Raw genomic sequence first — 20,822 nt, forward strand, 5'->3', positions numbered from 1 at the left:
AGTCTATGTGTATCTTTTGTTCTAAGGTGTGTCTCTTGTAGACAGCATATGTACAGGTCCTGTTTTCTTATCCACGCAGCTACCCTATGTCTTTTGATTGGATCATTTAATCCATTTACATTTAAGGTTATTATTGATATGTAGTTGTTTATTGCCATTTTATTCTTTAAACCTGTATTCCTTTTTTGCTATATTTTTTTCCCACTTTGATCTGTTTACAACAGGCCCCTTAACATTTCCTTCAGCATTGGTTTGGTTGTAATGAATTTCTTGATTTGTTTTTTGTCTGGGAAGCTTTTTATTTCTCCTTCGATTTTATTTATTTATTTTTATTTTATTCTTTTGGTGTTTTTCTGAAGCTGGAAACGGGGAGAGACAGTCAGACAGACTCCCGCATGCGCCCGACCAGGATCCACCCGGCACGCCCACCAGGGGCGACGCTCTGCCCACCAGGGGGCGATGCTCTGCCCCTCCGGGGTGTCGCTCTGCCATGACCAGAGCCACTCTAGCGACTGGGGCAGAGGCCAAGGAGCCATCCCCAGTGCCCGGGCCATCTTTGCTCCAATGGAGCCTTGGCTGCGGGAGGGGAAGAGAGAGACAGAGAGGAAGGAGGGGGGGTGGAGAAGCAAATGGGCGCTTCTCCCATGTGCCCTGGCCGGGAATTGAACCCGGGTCCCCCGCATGCCCGGCCGACGCTCTACCGCTGAGCCAACTGGCCAGGGCCTCTCCTTCGATTTTAAATGATAGCCTTGCTGGATAAAGTAGTCTTGGTTGTAGGTTCTTTTTCTGCATTACTTTGAATATTTCTTGCCATTCCTTTCTGGCCTCAAGTGTTTCTGTTGAGAAGTCGGATGTCATCCTTATGGGGGCTCCTTTGTAAGTGATAGCTTTTTTTTTTTCCTCTTGCAGCTTTTAATATTTTCTCTTTATCGCTTAGCTTTGGTATTTTAATTATGATGTGTCTTGGTGTAGGTTTCTTTGGGTTTCTCTTTAATGGAGTCCTCTGTGCTTCTTAACTTGTGAGAAGCACAAGTTCTCCTGCATTAATTTAGGGAAGTTTTCAGCTATGATATGATTGAACAAAGTCTCTATCCCTTGTTCTTTTTATTCTTCTTCAGGAACCCCTATGATGCGGATGTTATTTCTCTTCATGTTGTCACAGAGCTAAGAGTTTCCTCAGACTTTTTGAGTCTCTTTTCTTTTTTCTTCTCTGCTTTCATGCCTTCATTCCAGTTGTCCTCCAACTCGCTGATTTGATCCTCAGCTCTATATATCCTGTTTTTAATTCCTTCCATTGTGGTCTTTATTTCTGATATTGTATTTGTCATCTCCGACTGATTCTTTTATATACTTGCTATTTCTTTATTTAGGTGTTCATAATGACCATCCATTTTTGTTCTAAGATCCCTAAGCATCCTTACAATCATTATTTTGAACTCTGCATCTGGAAGTTTGATTATTTCCATATCACTCAGTTCATCTCCTGTAGATTTCTCTTGTGGTTTCATTTGGATTGCACTTTTTCGTCTTCTCATTATGTTTGTGTTTGGGTGTTTTGTTTGTAGAGTTGGTTGAGTCTAGGCTTGGTGTTGTCTGCCTCCAGTTTTCAGTTGTGTTATTTCTAGGTCTTCTTGGGTTGGTATCGGCTATTATTTGTAATCCACTTTTGGATTTGGGCAGCTTTGAAGTCTTGATTTATTTGTTTTCTTAACAGGTGATAGTCTTGTTTACTGATCTCAGCAGGGGGCTTCCTTGAAACTGTATCCAGGAATGCCATGGGTGTAACCTGAGACTCTGAAGGCCTCTTCCACCAACTAATCTCTCTGGGGGCAGGGTGTTTTCTCAGCTTCGATAGGGGGAGGTGTATCTCAGATCTCCATGGAGACCTGAGTTACTGCCCCTCCTCCCCACTTCTTGTTCAGCTGTGTCTCGTTGCGCTGATTGGAGCTGGAGAGATGTCTGGAGATCTCTGATCCCGAAGCAATTCAGTACTGTTTTGTGGGGAAGGATCTGTCCCTCCCCCAGCTATGGCCGCCTCCAGCATGGATGAGTCAGCTTTTTTTAGGTCGTGTCCTGCATTCCTTAGCCCCTCACAGTCTGTCCCTCTCTCTTTCCTTTCCACTTGGGAGATAAGCTGGTGTTTTCAACACACCTTGCTCCCTGGTCGCCAGGCAAGTGGCTGTGAGCAGTATTTTCTGCTCTTTCCCTGGAGTGAGATCCCCTCTGGGCTCTCAGCCTCACCTCCCCCCCCTCCGTTCCTATAAGCAGGGGAGATTCACGTGCTCCCTACCAGGTTTGTTGTGGCTTCTTCTTTGCTCTTTGGTTTTTGAGAGCTGTTCTTGTAGTCCAGAGTTGGTTTTTCATGCTGATTTTTCCTAAATTGATTTGTATTCCAGTTTGGTGATGAGAGCTGGGCGTCTGTGCGTCTGCCTACTCCACTGCTATCTTTTATCCATCGCATTTTTTTTTAAGTGAAAGGAGGCTTGTAATCAGGTAAATCTAGATCTAAGCACTGACTCAGCCACTTACTAGCTGTGCAGCCTAGAGAATTCTTCTTGTCCCCTCTGTGCCTCTGTGTTCTCATAGTATCATGCCATCAGAAGAATAGTGGCTTTGTCAGAAGGTAATTGTGAGGATTAAATAAAATAAAGTGTGGGAAGTTAGCCAATGTCTGGCATAGTAAGTACTTAATAAATATTTGCTGATGATAATGTACCATATTTCCCCATGTATAAGACGCTTCTATGTATAAGACACACCTTAATTTTGGGGCCAGAAATTTGAGAAAAAAGTATTACAGAAAGTTATTGAACTCGTTTTATTCATCATAAAATTCATACAACTCCTCATTACTGTCAAAACTCCCATCCATTAGCTCTTCCTCCTCTGTGTCTGATGACGAATCTCTGTCTTCAATAATGTGCACAGAAACAAGCGCAAAAAAGTGGGAAATGCCAGGAAAAAAAAATCTGCAACCACTGTATGAGATACACCTAGTTTTTAGACCCCAAATTTTTTGAAAAAGGGTGCATCTTATACATGGGGAAATGTGGTAAGTGTCCCTCTGCCTTTCTCCGATGCATGTCATTGTGGGCATCCCCGTCGTGGTGGGCATCCCTGTCGTGATGGGCATCCCTGTCCTGGTGGGCATCCCTGTCCTGGCGGGCATCCCTCTTGTGGTGGGCATCCCTGTCCTGGTGGACATCCCTGTCATGGTAGACATCCCTGTCATGGTGGGCATCCCTGTCCTGGCGGGCATCCCTGTCCTGGTGGGCATCCCTGTCGTGGCGGGCATCCCTGTCGTGGCGGGCATCCCTGTCGTGGTGGACATCCCTGTCCTGGTGGGCATCCCTGTCGTGGTGGGCATCCCTGTCCTGGTGGGCATCCCTGTCATGGTGGGCATCCCTGTCCTGGTGGGCATCCCTGTCATGATGGGCATCCCTGTCCTGGCGGGCATCCCTGTCCTGGCGGGCATCCCTCTTGTGGTGGGCATCCCTGTTCTGGTGGACATCCCTGTCATGGTAGACATCCCTGTCATGGTGGGCATCCCTGTCGTGGCGGGCATCCCTGTCATGGTGGGCATCCCTGTCGTGGCGGGCATCCCTGTCGTGGCGGGCATCCCTGTCCTGGTGGGCATCCCTGTCCTGGTGGGCATCCCTGTCTTGGCGGGCATCCGTGTCCTGGTGGGCATCCCTGTCGTGGCGGGCATCCCTGTCGTGGTAGACATCCCTGTCATAGTGGGCATCCCTGTCCTGGTGGGCATCCCTGTCATGCTGGGCATCCCTGTCCTGGTAGGCATCCTTGTTGCAGTGGGCATCCCTGTCCTGGTGGGCATCCCTGTCATGCTGGGCATCCCTGTCCTGGTAGGCATCCCTGTTGTGGCGGGCATCCCTGTCCTGGTGGGCATCCCTGTCGTGGCGGGCATCCCTGTCGTGGTGGGTATCCCTGTCCTGGTGGGCATCCCTGTCGTGGTGGGCATCCCTGTCCTGGTGGACATCCCTGTCCTGGTGGGCATCCCTGTCGTGGCGGGCATCCCTGTCGTGGTGGGCATCCCTGTCCTGGTGGGCATCCCTGTCCTGGTGGGCATCCCTGTTGTGGTGGGTATCCCTGTCCTGGTGGGCATCCCTGTTGTGGCGGGCATCCCTGTCCTGGTGGGCATCCCTGTCCTGGTGGGCATCCCTGTCATGGCGGGCATCCCTGTTGTGGTGGACATCCCTGTTGTGGTGGTCATCCCTGTTCTGGCGGGCATCCCTGTCCTGGTGGGCATCCCTGTCATGGCGGGCATCCCTGTCGTGGTGGACATCCCTGTTGTGGTGGTCATCCCTGTTCTGGCGGGCATCCCTGTCCTGGTGGGCATCCCTGTCATGATGGACATCCTTGTTGCAGTGGACATCCCTGTTGTGGTAGGCATCCCTCTTGTGGTGGGCATCCCTGTCCTGGTAGGCATTCCTCTTGTGGTGGGCATCCCTGTTCTGGCGGGCATCCCTGTCGTAGTGGGCATCCCTGAAGCAGAAGAATAAACTAAATGATGGATCAGGATATTTTCCAGGTTCTCAGTAGAAGATGGCGTTAGGGAGGGTGGGGGTTACTGCATACTCGTCCTACCTGGCTGGCTGACTGCCAAAATGCCCCTAGTTTACATGGGTACGACTCTGATGGTCAGGCCCGAAGTGACCATGACATTCATAGCCATACAAAGTTCATCACTTACCAATGTCTGCTTTTTTTTCAAGGTCAATTTTTTCATCTTCCTGAAAATTCTCAAGCTTCTCATTTCTAAGCTCAAAGCCCGTCAAACGTGCTTCAGAGAATATAAATACAGGTGAGTGGTCTGGAGTTGGTATCCAATAGTTTCCAAGTGTTTTAACCCCTTGTGGCTGTTCTGGCCAATGTGATACCAACCGAACTCACAAGAGGCTATAGATAAATCAGGCTCTACAACTATTCATTCTTAGAGACTTTGGAAGGCAGAGGTTGGGTGTCAGGGGGCGTCCTTCTAGTGTCCCCGGTCTTTGTAGAGTTGATACCAGAAGATCCAGAAACATATAGCAGTCACTAGAATGTTGTTGGTGATCACATCATCTAAGTCAGTGGTTCCCATACCCTGGGCCGCAGACCAGTACCAGTCCGTGGGCCATTTGGTACCGGTCTGCAGAGAAAGAATAAATAACTTACATTATTTCTGTTTTATTTATATTTAAGTCTGAATGATGTTTTATTTAAAAAAAATTACCAGATTCCCTCTGTTACATTCGTCTAAGACTCACTCCTGACGCTTGTCTCGGTCATGTGATACATTTATCCGTCCCACCCTAAAGGCCGGTCCGTGAAAATATTTTTTTTTTTTTTCAGAGAGAGAAAGGGATAGACAGGGACAGACAGACAAGAACGGAGAGAGATGAGAAGCATCAATCATTAGTTTTTCATTGCGTGTTGCAACACCTTAGTTGTTCCTTTATTGCTCTCTCATATGTGCCTCGACCGCGGGCCTTCAGCGGACCGAGTAACCCCTTGCTGGAGCCAACAACCTTGGGTTCAAGCTGGTGGGCTTTTTGCTCAAACCAGATGTGCCCGCGCTCAATCTGGCGACCTCGGGGTCTCGAACCTGGGTCCTCTGCATCCCAGTCCAATGCTCTATCCACTGCACCACTGCCTGGTCAGGCCGTGAAAATACTTTTTGACATTAAACCGGTCCGTGGCCCAAAAAAGGTTGGGGACCACTGCTCTAAGCAGAGTGACTGGCGAAGAAGGATCCTTGACAGTGGCCTGAGAAACCAACACTGCCCTGTGGTGCCACCTATCTGGTGAGAGGCGAGTTCACTCCCTGGTCTCCCCAGGTAGGGCTGGATAGGTACTGACAATGTCTTGCTTTTTCTGTGATATTTCCCGCCATTTTGGTTGGCCATCTGCTTTCTGTTTGCTGACTTTCTTCCTGCGCAGAGTACAATGCAATTGATTAGCTCAGGGGTCGGGAACCTATGACTCACGAGCCAGATGTGGCTCCTTTGATGGCTACATCTGACTTGCAGACAAATCTTTAATAAAAAAAATAATAACATTAAAAATATAAAACATTCTCATGTATTACAATCCATTTATTTCCTGCCGCTCATGTTCATGGTTGCAGGTGGCTGGAGCCAATCACAGCTGTCCTCTGGGACAACACCAAATTTTTACTGGATAATGCATAACGTACACGGGTTGTTGTATGGCTCTCATGGAATTACATTTAAAAATATATGGCGTTGTGGTTCTCTCAGCCAAAAAGGTTCCCGACCCCTGGATTAGCTCATGCATATTAATTAGCCCTACCTCTCCGGACACACTCAGGCCTCCTGATGTTACTCCCTGGGCTGGTGAACCCTATGGCAGCCGTGAGCGCCATTGCCCACGTTTCTCTCTGAGCAGTGCTAACTCCCTCATTTCCAAGTTCCGGGAGGGCTGCCCTGGGCCGCCGCACCCCCAGCGGACACTGCCCTCTTCCACACTCAGAGGTTATCCTCTCCCATAGCCCCACCCCCATGTTTGTTTTCCATTAGCTCCCACCCCTAAGGTAAGGGTGGGGGCGTGATAGGGCCTAGTGCATTTTTATACAAACTCTGGTAGGAACAGAGTCCTGCCTCCAACTTTCCCAGATCCTGAGAACGTTCAGAACATAGCTCTTAGGATCTGGCCTCCCTCCAGGAGTCTATTTTAGGAATGTTTACATTAAACACATTCAAGTCTCGCCAAGGAGGCAACGTTGCTAGAATCTGGAGAACCTTCGGGGACCTGGCCCTCGTTGCTGAGTTTCTACTGTTCTAGCGGAGGAAATCGTAACCAGCCGTCTCTCTGGCCCGGAGAGGGACAGCCGTGGGCCTGGAACGTGGGCAGACCCCCGCAGACCCTCCGCGTGGTCGGGTCTCTGCTCCCGGGGGTCCCAGCAGGGAGGTGGCTCGCTTCCCCCGGAGAAACTGTCCTCGCTGTCCACGTGATGCGTGGGCAGAGCTCTGAATGAATTTATAAAGGAGAGTCGTTTCTTAACACGCTAAACTCCGGAACCCTCTCTCAAAGGACCTTCTGGGGGGCCACCAGAGATGAAACATGTCACAGATGGAAGCAAAATTGATCCAAGTTGTGCAGGTTGACAAAGTCAAGCAACTTGAGGGCAGGGGTGGCTTCTTTAAATATAGGAATAGCTAAATTTCAGTGGTCATCTCTCATGATATCAGATACCATTCATTCTGAGGGTTTTCCAGGCGTCAATCCTTACAATGACACGGTCGGGTATTATTATTAGCAATAATTTATTTTTATTTCAGTGGTTTATATTCTATTGTTATGTGTATAGCCCTCATTTTTTACCAATAAAAAGGTTAAATGATTTGCCTAAGGCCACACAGCTCAGCAATGGGCAGCGCTGGGATTTGAACCCAGGCCACAGATAGACTGCTGCCTTTAATTCCAGTTCCTCCTCTCCCACTGTACTCGCTCATGTGCCACAGCAGATGTAAATATTTATCCAATAGCTAACTGACTGCAATAAACTAAGCCATTTAAATAAACAAATGATTAAAGATGAAAAATAAGCATAAGCCCAGTTCATCAGAGTGAACTGCTGCAGATCTTTATGGGTTGGATCTGAACAAGGGCACAAACAGTACCTTGTCTCAGGAGGAGATAAAATGCGGTGAGGAGTGGGAAATCCCTCCCACCATCTGTCCCGACACGTGCGAGGTACTAACGTGGCCCAAGACTTCATCAAAAGGTGGGTCAGTCTTTAAAAATCATCCCATGCTCAATGTGGAACCTTGGATCGGATCCTGGTGTGTGGAAAGAAGCAATGGAACATTAATGAAATTTGACTAAAGTCTGGAGTACATAGTTACCAGTCACATATCAATGTTGGTTTCTCAGTTTTGACAAACGCACCGTGATTGTATGACTCTAACATTCGGGAAAGGGAGTGAATGGTATCCGGGAACTCTCTGGGCCACCTTGGCTACTTTTCTACATATCAAAAATGATTCTGAAATTAGAAGTTTATTTTAAAAACATAATGCTGGCCCCGGCTGGCGGCTCAGTAGATAGAGCATCATCCTGGCACATGGATGTTCTGGGTTCAATCCCCAGTCAGGGCACACAAGAGAAGTGACTATCTACTTCTCTCCCCCTCCCTCTCCCCCTTCTCTCCCTCTTCTCCTCCTGCAGCCAGTGGCTCAGTTGGTTTGAGCATTGGCTCTGGGTGCTGAGGATAGCTCAGTTGGTTCTAGAGGTCAGCTTCAGGCTCTAAAAATAGCTCAATACTTGAGCATCAGCCCCAGACAGGGATGCCAGGTGGATCCTAGTCAGGGAGCATGCAGAGTCTGCCTCGCTATCTCCCCTCCTCTTATCTAAAAAAGAAACAAAACAAAACAAAATAAAACAAAAAGCATAATGCCATAGCAAGGTCTTAAGGATAAGTTGATGATAAGACACAGGTCTGCATATAAGAATGTAACCCAGAGCAAGCATTGCAAACTCATAAGCCTGCTAGGGCCCTCCAGACTGGTCGGGGGTTGGAAAACTCACGCTTCCCTAAAGGGACAGCCACCAGCAGGCTGTAGCTGAGACTGCCAAGCAGGAAACTGCGCCCAGCTCCCCATTTGTTTTCAAATGAAGCTGGGAATCTGGACCTCACTCCTTGACGTCTCCGTATCATTTAAAGGTGGTTTCAATAACAAAATCTCTTCCTAGCAGAGGCAGAAAATGTCCGGGGGTCAAATACAACTCATGTTGCCGTTTTGCAACCTCCGAGCTAGAAGGGTTTAAAACACTCTTGGAAATCAAAACCAATAAAACAGCAACCACAAACCCTCTTGAAAGAGTCTGTCCTTGGGAGCACCTTCCTGCTGCTCAGCTCAGGGAATGCTGGGGGTGGGGGTGGGATATGAAGGCAGGAGAACCTGGGAGTTTGGCCAAGCCAGGGCCTGGGCCTCAGACTCCCTACTCCTTGGCCGTTCCTTGAAGGTCAAGGCCGTGGGCCACACAACCCAGGTGCCTGGGTGGAGTCCCTCTCTCTTGGTGACTCCTGCTACTGGCTTTAGGTCCTTTGGGGCACAAAGGTGCGTTGTTCCGTTCCCTTGATAACATTGCTTTTGGATGGCTCTCCCAGACTCAGGCTTCATAGGAAGTGGCGCTTTCTCTTGGATAGAGTTAAACCTTCCTGAAGACATTGCCCAGGGGCTGCTGCTGACCTTCGTGTTTCCGCATCTTTAATTCCACAGGATTTGGGGGAAAACTCTTTGCCTGGCCCTGTGAGTTGGGCTAAAAAATCATTACAATTAAGCTCTTTTATCCAAATGTGTATTAAACACCAGCTTTGTTTATGCCGTCAATCTGAATCACCGTTGCCGATGGAGTCAGTTTTACATCAGGAAGCAAGGCCAACAATAAAGGCTGTTTTCCCCAATGTGGCTGCTTTTGAGAATCCCATGGAGGAATTCCTTAAAAATCGACATTCCCGGGAGTTAGACTCCAGAGGTTTTGATTCAGAGAATTGTCCCTGGGGCCAAGAAGATGAGTATATGTATCGCGTATGTGTATATGTATCTGTGAGGGATTATAATCATCAAACAGCCAGCCGTATCTGGGAACCACCGGCATGGGGACAGGGAATGTTTGGGCGGCAGCTGTGCACTTTGCATGTGGGTGGTACAAAGGAATGTTTGTCTTTTTTTGTGTAGAGTGTATACAGCAGGGAGCTCCCACACAGCACTTTTTATGAAGAGGATCAGTTTCTCATTTCCTGCAGCCCTTGTCATTACCAGGGTTGTGGCGCAACATGGGGGCTGAGAGTAGGGCCCCGCACAGAGAGTGAAGTCAGGCGCCCCACTTCCAAGCAGGTATTTGGCACTTACTGGCTCTGAGACCCTGGGCAAGTGGCTTTTTCCCCCTCCTCTCAGGCTCAGTAAAACACTGACAGTGGAAGTCCTGAATAGAGAAAGAGACAGAGGCACCACTAACCTGGTAATAGGACATTTGTCAAACATGGGAGAGGTGTGTGCTTCAGGGTGACAGCCATGTGCTGGGGCATCTATCCATCAGGCAAAATGTTGGTATATCATTCATTTATTCATTCACTTCATGTTTTCTGAGCATCCGCCATGAGTCAGGGGTTGGGATGCACCAGTGAATAAGACCACACTGGCCCTTAGAGCATTCAGTGGGAAGCCAAGAAAACAAACTGGAAAATCAACTGTGTTTCAATACAAAACCAGCTACAAGAGGGGCACGCACAGAGGATCAGGTAACGTTGCTCACCCCACTGTGGCCCTCACGGTCTCTGGTTGTCGTTGCAGATTGGCAAGATCAACGCTGGTTCTCATTCCTTTACTGGGTGTTCATGAGATTCTCTTCTCTTTTATCACGGACGACCAAGTTCAAGGATTTTCAAAACGTATACGACTCTTTGTGCAGTTGACTCTGAGCTCCTTCCATGTAAGTAGGCGTCCGAACCAGAGTGCCTTGCCTTTGGAGAAAACAACATGCCCTTGGTCCAGACAGACCCAAAATTGAGAAAAGCCCACAGGTAGAAAGGAGGGTTCTAGAATCAGCAGGCTTTATCAGCGAGAGCCTTTGGCATTGGAAGGGTGCGTCGATGGAAATGTTGCCTTAATCCTGCCAGCATGGTGTGGTGACTAAGAAGGAAAAAATGGTCTGTTTCCTAGGCTATAATCATTGGTGTGACTCATGATCACATCAACTGTGAGTGTCAACCTGAAGCCTTTTATTAAGTGCCTATTTTGGCTGGGTCCTCTGCAGAGCAGGGCGCAGAATGAACACTGTGTATGTGTCAGGTGATGTACTCGAACACAAGTGAATAGGGACCAGCGAGTTGAGATCAGGAGGCTCTTGAACCTTGAAAGGTGTGTGGAGGCTGAAATAAGAACCAGGAGGCCAGCTGTGGATAATTTACCTGGATATTTTAGTCATCCAGTGCTTGAACTGCTATGCTTTGTTCAGTAAGCTTTAAATGACAGTAATTATTGTTCTCATGAGTCTGGGGGTCAGAAATCCAGGGAAGACCTAACGAGGATGGGTCGCCTCTGCTCCACGTGACGCCTGCTGGGGCTGGGACCTCCAGGAGGGCGTCTCCACTCACGTGCCTGGTGCCTAAGCTGGGAAGGGCTCGCGTGGCTAGGACTGGCTGCAGTGGCTTCATCGGGGTCAAGTATCTTGAGCTCTGTTTTTCACTGTCAACTACACTCCTCAGGCCCACGCAGTCTTAGGGCCTCTCACTTGCTGCAGGCCCTCTCCTCCTGGTTTCTCCAGCAGGGTAGCGAAGCTTCTCACGTGGAAGCTCAGGGCTCACAAGAGCACAGAAGCAGGAACTTCCAGGCCTTCTCAGTGTCTCGGCCTGGCACTTGCCATCATGACACAGCTACTGCAGTTTACTCTTTAAAGCAGGTTGCAGACCCAGCCTGGATTAAAGGGGAGGAGACCGCACATGGCATAAAAGCTGGGGGGGCGTGGCTCATTAACAAAGGCCTCTAATGCAAAAGACTACCACAAACAGGGTGGACACAAGAAAAGGTCCCGCACGTAGTAATATTGGGATTAAAGATCTTAAAATGCCAGAATGGAGAAGAGAGGGAGCTTGGCAAAGTCTATCTGCCAAAAGCAAATGTAAAATTGGATTAAAATGTTAATAACATCCATTTCAGGACCTTGGAAACTGACCAAAGGCATACAAGGATTGAGAAGAGTTTATTCAAGGAAAATTACTGATCCTGAGTAAGAACAGTGGGACTCTGAGTTGTTTCTTGTTGTTGAGACTGTTCATGTCCTCCAATCGCTCCTCCATCAATGAGCAGATTCTGTTGAAAACTAACAGCTTCACTGAATAGAGAGGCTGACTTGATATAGATCAGAGAGTGTAACACACCCACACCCCTGGGCATTTTCAGATACAGTAATGATCTTCGTGGGTAAAGGACAAGGAAAGACAAGCCACAGGAGAGGACTGTGATCCCAGTTGGGACAGAGAGGCTCAATATCAGATTAAGGTGGAGGAGGAAAGCATCAGTGAACTTGAAGATAGTTCAGTTATGGTTACACAGTCTGAGAAACAGAAAAAAAAATAAAAAAGAAAAATAACAGAGCTGCAGGGGTCTCTGTAATGCCATCAGGAAAATCAATATACAAATAGGGGAGTCCCAAGAAGGAGAAGAGAGATAGAAAAAAAGTAGGAGACATGATGGTTGAAAACATTCCAAATTTGATGAAGAATGGAGATCTAGGCATCCATCCAGGAAATTCAGTGAGCTCCAAGTAGGATAAAACAAAGAGATTCACATTATGGTTAAACTGTTAGAAATCAAACACAAAAAGAAAATCCCGAAAGTAACAAGAGAAAAGCGATTCATTACACATGGGGACCAACAATCCAATCCTAGCTGACTATGATCAGAAGCAGTGGAGTCCAGAAAGCAATGATATGACATAATCAAAATGCTGAAAGAAAATAATTCAACCAAGAATCCTCTATTTAGCAAAATTATGTGTCAAGATTAAGTCAAAATAAAGATATATCCCCCTCCAATAAAAAAGCAAGACTAAGAGAATTTATTGCTAGCCAACGCTCCCTATGGGAAGTATCCAGAGAAGTCTGTCTGGCTGGAAGGAAACAACACTAATCGGTAACTCAAACCCACAGAGAAAAGCACTAGAAAAGCTAAACACGTAGGTCAATATGAAAACTATAAATATATTTTTTCTCTTTTATTGAATTGATTTTAAGGACATAAGATTGCATAAAACAGTTATAAACTGTTATTGTTACAAGCTGTATTATATAAAGATCTAGTATATTACGAACAATAATAACACAAAAGAACAAGGAGGAGTTAGAGTTGTATGGGAGGTAAGTTTCTATCGTTTACAGAATTGTTAGTATTCATAAGAAATAGATTATGATAAATTAAGATGCAGGTTGTAACCTCTATTGCAAACACTAGGAAAATAACTCAAAAAGTATAGTAAGCAAGCCAGCAGCGGAATTGAAATGGTACACTAGAAAATATGTTTGCCGCCAAACACTGTCAATCTCATTGACTCCTCACGTTACCTTGTGAGGGAGAAATTATAGTACCGTGTTAAAAATGAAGGAACTGAAGCTCTGGCCGGGTAGATCAGTTGGTTAGAATGTTGTTCTGCTACGCCAAAGTTGCAAGTTCCATCCCCGGTCAGGGCACATACAAGAATCAACCAATGAATGCAAAAATAAGTGGAACAACGAATCTCTCTCTCTCTCTCTCTCTCTCTCTCTCTCTTTTCCTTCCTTTCTAAAATCAACCAATCAATATATATTTTTAAATGACGGAACTGAGGCTCAGATGAGAACTTGAAGACACTAACAGGTGCCGGAGATGAGATTTGCATGCGGAGGTTAAGCCCTTGCTTATAGCCATTACGCCAGCTTGCCCCTCAGGTGCCCATGAGGGTCAGAACCAGGAGACAGCAGATTCTCTATCAGAGTCTTAAGGACACCTTACCAGACAGGTCAGGTGCTGCTGTTCTGGGGACAGAGTGGAGACAATGTGTCTGCCCACTGCACTCCTGAAAGGCCAAGGACACAGAGCCTGAGGCATCATCGGAGCAGTTGGGCAATGGCTGTTTTTTCCTCCTAATAGAGCTGAATTTCGTGCAGTTTGAACTGAGACAGAGGACCAATCAGTAACTTTTTCTTTTTATTATGAAACCATGTTAAATTCATGCCAATCATTTGGGAGATTTCAAAATCCAAGGTTTAGTAATTTGGGTTTCCTATGTTGTTCGGTCTTAATCTTCTTTAAGAGATAAGCCCAAAATAGAAAACAACATCAAAAAGCTGCAGCTGTTATCTCAGTAGTATTCGGTGGCCTTTTCCCCCCTAAGGGACAGATTTCTGAGAAGGAATTCTTGTCTATCATACTCCTCTGTCAAGGGGGTGTATTTTGGGTCATCTATTGCTATACAGTGGGCTACCCCAAAACTTCCCGGCTTAAAGCAGTAACCATGACATTATCTTTAATGATTCCATGAGCTGGGCTATCTGGACTCAGCGGAGTGGTCCTTTGAATCCATGTAGTTTTTGGCTGAGGCTGCAGACACTTAAAGGCTTGATTGGCTGAAACATCCAAGACGACCCATTCACATGGCTAGACATTGATCTGGGCGGTTGGCTGGGCTCAGCTGAAGCTGTCATTTAGAGTCTCGTTTCCCCTCCATGTGGTCTTTCCATATACCCGGGCATCTCCCAACCATGGCAGCTGGACTCTCAGAGCATCCCAAGACCATATGTTCTAGGAGAGAGAAAGTAGAAACTTCCAACCTTTTTTGAGGCATGGGCTTTGAAGTCCCAGAGTGTCATTTTACCACATTGCATCAGTAGAAGGAGTCACAAGTTCATCCCACATTCAAGGAGAAAATAAGGTTGACCTCTTGATGGGAAGAGTAGCGTCTGCCTACAGGGAGGGGAGGAATCGTTGGGGCCATCTCGGAGACACGGTGTCACACTGGGTCACTGGGTTCTACAGCCAGATGGGGCTCTGCTCACCCCCGTGCAACACGGAGGGATGTGAGCGAGCAAAGTGGATCTGCGGACCGAGCCAGGAAACTCACCGAGAGGGCTTGTGCATGGCCAGAGGCCTCCCACTGTCTGGATCCCCTGCGCTGTTCCCTTGTCCCACCAGGCAGAGGTGAGGATGTGGATGGGCAGATGCATGGGGGTGTCTTTGGTGCATCATATTGTAGCGAAACCAGCAGGAATCCACACTGAATCGAGCAGCTCCTTCTCTTGCTGCTTCGGAGGGTCCTTCACTCTCCTGAGGGCTTCTCGCTCGGCGATTTTCATTTCTTTTTCTTTTTGGTTTTTAATTTAGAAATGAAGTGTAATGGGCTGATACAAGTTTCAGGTAAACACTTCCAGAGCATTTGAACTGTTGCTTGCGTAGTGATTTTCACCATCCAAGAACCTTTAGAGAGATGGCCAAGTGGTGGTGACGTGTGTTCTGTGGGACCTCTCCCTTCACACACGCTTTATCTAAGGATAAGAGTGAATCGGACTCCGGGATGTTCCTGGAGCAGTGAGTCGAGGACCCGAGGGAATGAAAGACGTGTTTGAGGTGCAGAATCCTATTTCAGCTAACTCATTTATGAGAATTTGCCCAGAGGCAAACACTACTAGATCTGCCAACGACACAGGGCACCTGTGAACCTCCAATGAGATTGCATGTGTGAAAATGATTAACCGGTACCGCCGTGCCCTTGTGTGGGAGCTACAGCCTTGAGATATCTAGAAAAATACCACACTGGGTAGGGAGAATCCAAGCATTTGATTGATGTAGTGATAACCGGCCTGTAGAGTGCTGGCTCCCATGCAGCGGATCGTAAAAATCTTCCCCCAGGGCAACGTTCTATAATTCCTTTCCAATTTCATCATTTTTACCAGTGCTGTGTTCCCTCTCCAGCAGCAGGGTTGAGAGAAATAGTATTAAGAGAAATGGGACTAGTCAACCTGCCCTGTGACCTTCATGTTGGAATGTGATTTTTCCTTGTGAATTCTGGCGTTTTACGAGATGCTTCCCATAAACACTCAAGTAATTGGGTCCTATACACATATCCAGCTTCAAAGAATTAGACACACAGCCCAAGTGCTACAGACCCTCCCCTCACAGAGAAAATCCTGGCGTTTAGGTGATCACGTGTGACTGTTTAACAAATCAGGAGAAGTAGGAGTCTGGAAAAACAATGAAAACAAACATTTATTAAAGCATCTTTGATGCCAGACCTCTGACAGTTAAGGAGTGAATCCAGAAAAAATTTTCCAACCTCAAGAGATGATCCCTTAATTGAAACTTCCCTGACACAAATCTTTTGTCATTGAAAATGCCGTATGAAGGTGGCCTGTTGTTCTCATTGTGATCCTTGCGTTCGCAATCCTAAATAACTAGGAAGAGAACAGAAAGAAATGGTCCTATCATATTTTGCAATGTACAAGGCAAGACTCTTTTAGTTGTAAGTGACAGAAACCTAACTCATTCATTCATTCACTCATTTGTTCCCTTATTCACTCATCAGATACTGTTCAGCTCTTATTATGTGCCCAGCATTTGTTTATTTCAGGTTCTGGAGATCTGGCAGGGATAAGACTAAAGAAAGATGCTAGTCTTGTTTGGGGGGGAGGGACAGATAATAACCACATTGATAAATAAATAATATGCTCTGGTGTTGTGAAAAATATCAAACGGGGTCCTGTGATAGTGACGAGAGTGCTCACCAGAGATTAAGTGGTCATGAAAGACCTCTCCATTAGGTAATATTTGAGCTAAGACCTGAGTTATTTATTTATTTAGTTATTTATTTATTTATTTATTTATTTTTTGTATTTTTCTGAAGTTGGAAATGGGGAAGCAGTCAGACAGACTCCCGCATGCACCTGACCGGGATCCACCCAGCATGCCCACCAGGGGACGATGCTCTGCCCATCTGGGGTGTCGCTCTGATGCAACCAGAGCCATTCTAGCGCCTGAGACAGAGGCCACAGAGCCATCCCAGTGCCCGGGCCAACTTTGCTCCAATGGAGCCTTGGCTGCAGGAGAGGAAGAGAGAGACAGAGAGGAAGAAGAGGGGGAGGGGTGGAGAAGCAGATGGGCGCTTCTCCTGTGTGCCCTGGCTGGGAATTGAACCCAGGACTCCTGCACGCCAGGCCGACGCTCTACCACTGAGCCAACTGGCCAGGGCCAAGACCTGAGTTTTGATAAGTAAGTTAGGCAGAGATTTGAAAGAGGAAAGATTCATCAAACAAAAAGTGAAAAGGAACCTGAGGAAGAAGCCGGCAATGGTAGCTGGTTTCCAATGTGGCTCCCAGTGATCTTTGTCTCCTGGTATCCACAGCTTTGTGTAGTCCTCTCTCACACCGAAGTAGGTGATATGGGTGACCACTCAAGTATTGTGGACATGAAGGTATGTGGCTTTTCAGGGCAGGTCAGAAAGCAGTGTGGCTTCTGCCTCAATCCCTTGAATTGTCCCCTCTGGGGGCAGCCAGCTGCCATGTCAGGACGACACTCAAGCAGCTCTATGGAGAGAGACCGAGGCCTCTACCAACAACCAGCACCAACTTGCCAGCCATGTGAGCCATCGTGGGAGCAGGTCAAGCCTTCAGGTGACGGAGGTTCCAATCAATATCTTGACGGCACCCTGAGCAATGAGTCCGAGCCAGACTTCCCAGCTCGGCCGCCGCCAGATCCGTGGCCCGTGGGAAGTTTGGGGGATGATACATCTTTATTGTTCTGGCCTCTACGTTATACAGCGGCAGACAACTCACACGTGAGCCCGAGAGGCTGGAGGACGCCAGAGGCCCGCACGGCTGGCACCCAGTGGCTGGGGAAGTGCGGTGAAGATGGTGTCAGGGACCCAGACAGAGCCCAGATCCCCTTAGTGACTTTGTGCTTCAGTTTTATTTTAATCTAAGTGTGATGAGAAACCACTGGTGTGAAAGCATCTATCTTCTCAAGAGAAATATTTTGACAAGAGAAAGGGGTATTCACGATCTCACATAAATGAAAATGTCAGAGACAGGCCTGGCCGGGTCCAGATACTCAAACAATACCATCAGAATTCTGCCTCTCCCCATCTGCAGCTTCTGCTTTTCCCTCTGTTGGCTTCGTTCTCCGGCGGGCTTGCCCCGTGTTGACGGCGAGATGCCAGATGTATCTCCAGGCTGACTTGGGCCAGAAAGTTGGCACAGCCAGGGAAGGGAGTACAGCCCTCTCTTCTTTCCCAGTGAAAAGAACTCAGGTTGGCCCTGCTTGGGTCACGTGACCATACGGGCTGGCTATTTTGTGTGGACGGCCATCCTGGAACATGGGGACCACATGATTGACCTTGATAGAAGCCGAGGTAGGAGAGGGTCAGTGTCCAAAAGGAGAGTATTCAAGTGAGGCAATAAGTTAGCCAGCAGCCTCTGCGGACAAGTAGAAATGGGTCAGTGACCTTGCATGGCATTTGTGTAGTTGAATGAATGATACAAGGTCCTTGGGATTTAACGTTCATCGACTTATGAGCACCTAAGCAAACACCCAGGCTGGTACGTGTGGCGGCTGTCGTGGAAATCCAAGTTACACAATATGACTAACTCTAGTCAAGGCAAGTGGTGTCGTTGTCTGCTTCCCCGGGGGTTACCAGGACTGGGGCAGACCGTGGGACTTTCCGAGAAACTCGCAGACACATCTTCCATTAGGATCAAAGTTCACGCCTCTTCTTCTTTTTCGTTCCAGGGACTGCTTGTGGCCTTGCAGTATTGCTTTGCCAACGGAGAGGTATGTTTTCCACGCTGTCATTCCACACTGTCATACCAGCTTCTGGTGGGGCTGGGCTGGCATCCTGCCGCCCCCAGGTTTCCGTGTTTCTATGAGGGCACCATGCGGGATTGTGCCATGGGGCAGATCTGTGAGCCTCCAGGGGCAGGGGCAGGAGGCAGCTTAGATAAGTGGGCAAAGGACATGGGATGAGTGTCAGGAAGCTGGGAACCCAACCGTGGCCCGGCTGGGGACATGCGGGGAGCGTTGGTGCGAGACAGGAAACAAGCTAGAACTTGGCGTCCAAACATCTGAGCTCAAGCACTAAGGACCTCTGGGTTAGTCAGGTCTCTGTGGCTCTTTGAACCTCAGTTTTCTCAAATGTAAAGTGGGAAAAATGACTGTCCCTACCTTTTACTGTTGCCCTGGGCATGTTGAGCCCATGGCAAAGGCCCGATACCTGATAACTATGATTGTTTTTATTATGAATATCATTGCATGCCCCCAGCCAGCTTTCTGCTGCTCTGGTGAGAGGCTTGGAAGGGGCAGGGGCAGAGGCCAGAGCAGTTTTCTCCTGACCTCAGGACTTGGTGAGACTTCCAGTCCCCTTTCCGTCCCCTCCCGCTAGAGTAAGCTTCCCGACAGCAAGCCCTCTTCCGTCTTGCTCAGGGTTGCTTCTTCCGTATCTTCACCCAAGGGGCTCCTTCATCCATCACGTGGGCCTCAAACGCCCCCTCGACCCGGTCCTTTCCGTTTCCTTTCTGTTCATCCATATCTCAAATTATGTCTCCTCGCCCCGTTGTCCTGCTTAATGGACGCACGGTGCCAGTACCATCTGCCATGCTTGCAGGTACTGGTTCGCTCTGCTTGGCTCATCTCCCCCATTAGCAGAGAAGTTTCCCACGCCATAGCTGTTTGTTGAGTGGCTGGGTGAGTGGCCAATGAGCGGGAGACAGTAAGCCCCGCCCTCTCCCCGGCAGGTGAAGGCGGAGCTGTGGAAGCACTGGGGCCGCTTCCTGCTGGCCCACCACTCAGGCTGCAGAGCCTGGTTCCTGCAGAAGAACTTCCCGTTCCTGGGGAAATGGTCCAAGAAGCTTTCCAGGAGAGACGGCGGCAGGACGCTGCAGAAGCCGCAGTCCGCACCTGGCCGTGGTGGGCAGCGCCTGCAGATGTGTGTGCAGGGCCAGGGCGGGCCGGGCACCCCGTCCCCCCGGGGCCACGCCGCCTGGCGCTGGGGCAGCAGCCTGTCCGAGAGCAGCGAGGGGGACTTCACCCTGGCCCACACCATGGAGGAGGTTCTCGAGGAGAGTGAGATCTAGGCGGGTGCCGCGCGCTGGCTCTGCCCCTCGGGGATCCCTGAGACGGCGGAGGGAGGAGGAGGAGGCCAAGCCGGACGCTTGTCAGGGGTTGCGGTCCTGACAGTTGGCTCTCGTGCGCTAGGTCCACTTTGATATGAAGTCTGTCTCGAGGTTCTTCATGTTCTATATGAGGTTGTGTGAGAACGCACTGCTTCTGCCTGCCATTGTAATCCTAACGACCCCCACTGGTGTATCTCCCAGAAGGACCACCGGCCTCTGGGGCTGGCCCCTAAACTCAGGTGAATGGAGCCCCAAGATAGAGACAGGTGTCTGTTCCGAGCTGGAGAGCAGCCGGTACCTCCTCCTCGACCCCGCACGGCGCAGGGTTTCCATCTCAGCTGGGTTAGGATGGAAAGGCCACCTGGGAAGTGTTTGCTAAGCAAGCTTGACTCCTGGAAGAGTCTAAGAACGATGGCCCGTGATGGGAGCGTGTAACAAGCGTCCAGGTAACGCTGATGCAAGCGCAGGGTGTGCAGGGGCTGGAAGCCCACTGAGCTGGCCAGTGGCAGGGGGAAGCCGGAGGTGTTCCGAATGCTACAGCTCAGCGCCCAACCCCGCGCTGCCCACAGAACCCGACCCGTTTCCATCTCTCCTCCTTCTCTCTGGTCATGTCTCTCCTTCCTATGGGCATCCCAGCTCTTCATCCATGGTCAGCAGACGTTCTCACTGGTTTGTAACAGCCCCCTCCCTCCTCTCAGGGTGGCCCCAGCTCCGAGACCCCCCCTGAATGTCGCCATTAATCTTATCTGAGCTTGGCTGCTTCGAGCCTCAATGCCTCACCATTGTCTGCCGTTTTGGGTTTGCGTGGACACACTGATGCTCCAGGAGGTTTGCCCACTGCTCTACCCGACCCTAGTCCCCACTGATAAGAATGCCACTCTCTGTGCGGAAATGGACGTTGAATGCTGGAGGGGCCCAGGTAAAGCCCTGGTCTGACAGGCCGAGGGCATCACTGAGGGTCCCGGCCTGTGGGGCGGGTGTGGCCCAGGAGGAATTAGAGTGGCGCTCCAGACCCTGAGAAGTGGGCGTGTCTGGAGGCTGAGGAGGACCCAGGTGACTACGGTCAAGCTCGGAGGCTGAAGCTTCAAGACAATCAAAGAAGGAACAGCCTATGGAAATGGGGTGTTAATGCCCAGGAATGTCGCTTAAAAAAAAAAATTAAATG

General features: G+C 48.8%; 1 protein-coding gene across 1 annotated transcript in view; it reads left to right on the top strand.

Moving 5' to 3' along the window:
- The window catches only part of GLP2R (glucagon like peptide 2 receptor), a 50,944-nt gene extending 30,391 nt beyond the window's left edge, over positions 1 to 20,553 (top strand). The window contains exons 10-13 of the mRNA XM_066366456.1: positions 4,734 to 4,822; positions 10,320 to 10,458; positions 18,279 to 18,320; positions 19,280 to 20,553. Of these exons, the coding sequence (XP_066222553.1) occupies positions 4,734 to 4,822; positions 10,320 to 10,458; positions 18,279 to 18,320; positions 19,280 to 19,618 (609 nt within the window). The 3' untranslated portion in view covers positions 19,619 to 20,553. The remainder of the gene's footprint in view (positions 1 to 4,733; positions 4,823 to 10,319; positions 10,459 to 18,278; positions 18,321 to 19,279) is intronic.
- The last annotated feature ends 269 nt before the right edge of the window (positions 20,554 to 20,822 follow it).

Source organism: Saccopteryx leptura, chromosome 2 (assembly GCF_036850995.1).
Source record: "Saccopteryx leptura isolate mSacLep1 chromosome 2, mSacLep1_pri_phased_curated, whole genome shotgun sequence".
Taxonomy (NCBI): domain Eukaryota; kingdom Metazoa; phylum Chordata; class Mammalia; order Chiroptera; family Emballonuridae; genus Saccopteryx; species Saccopteryx leptura.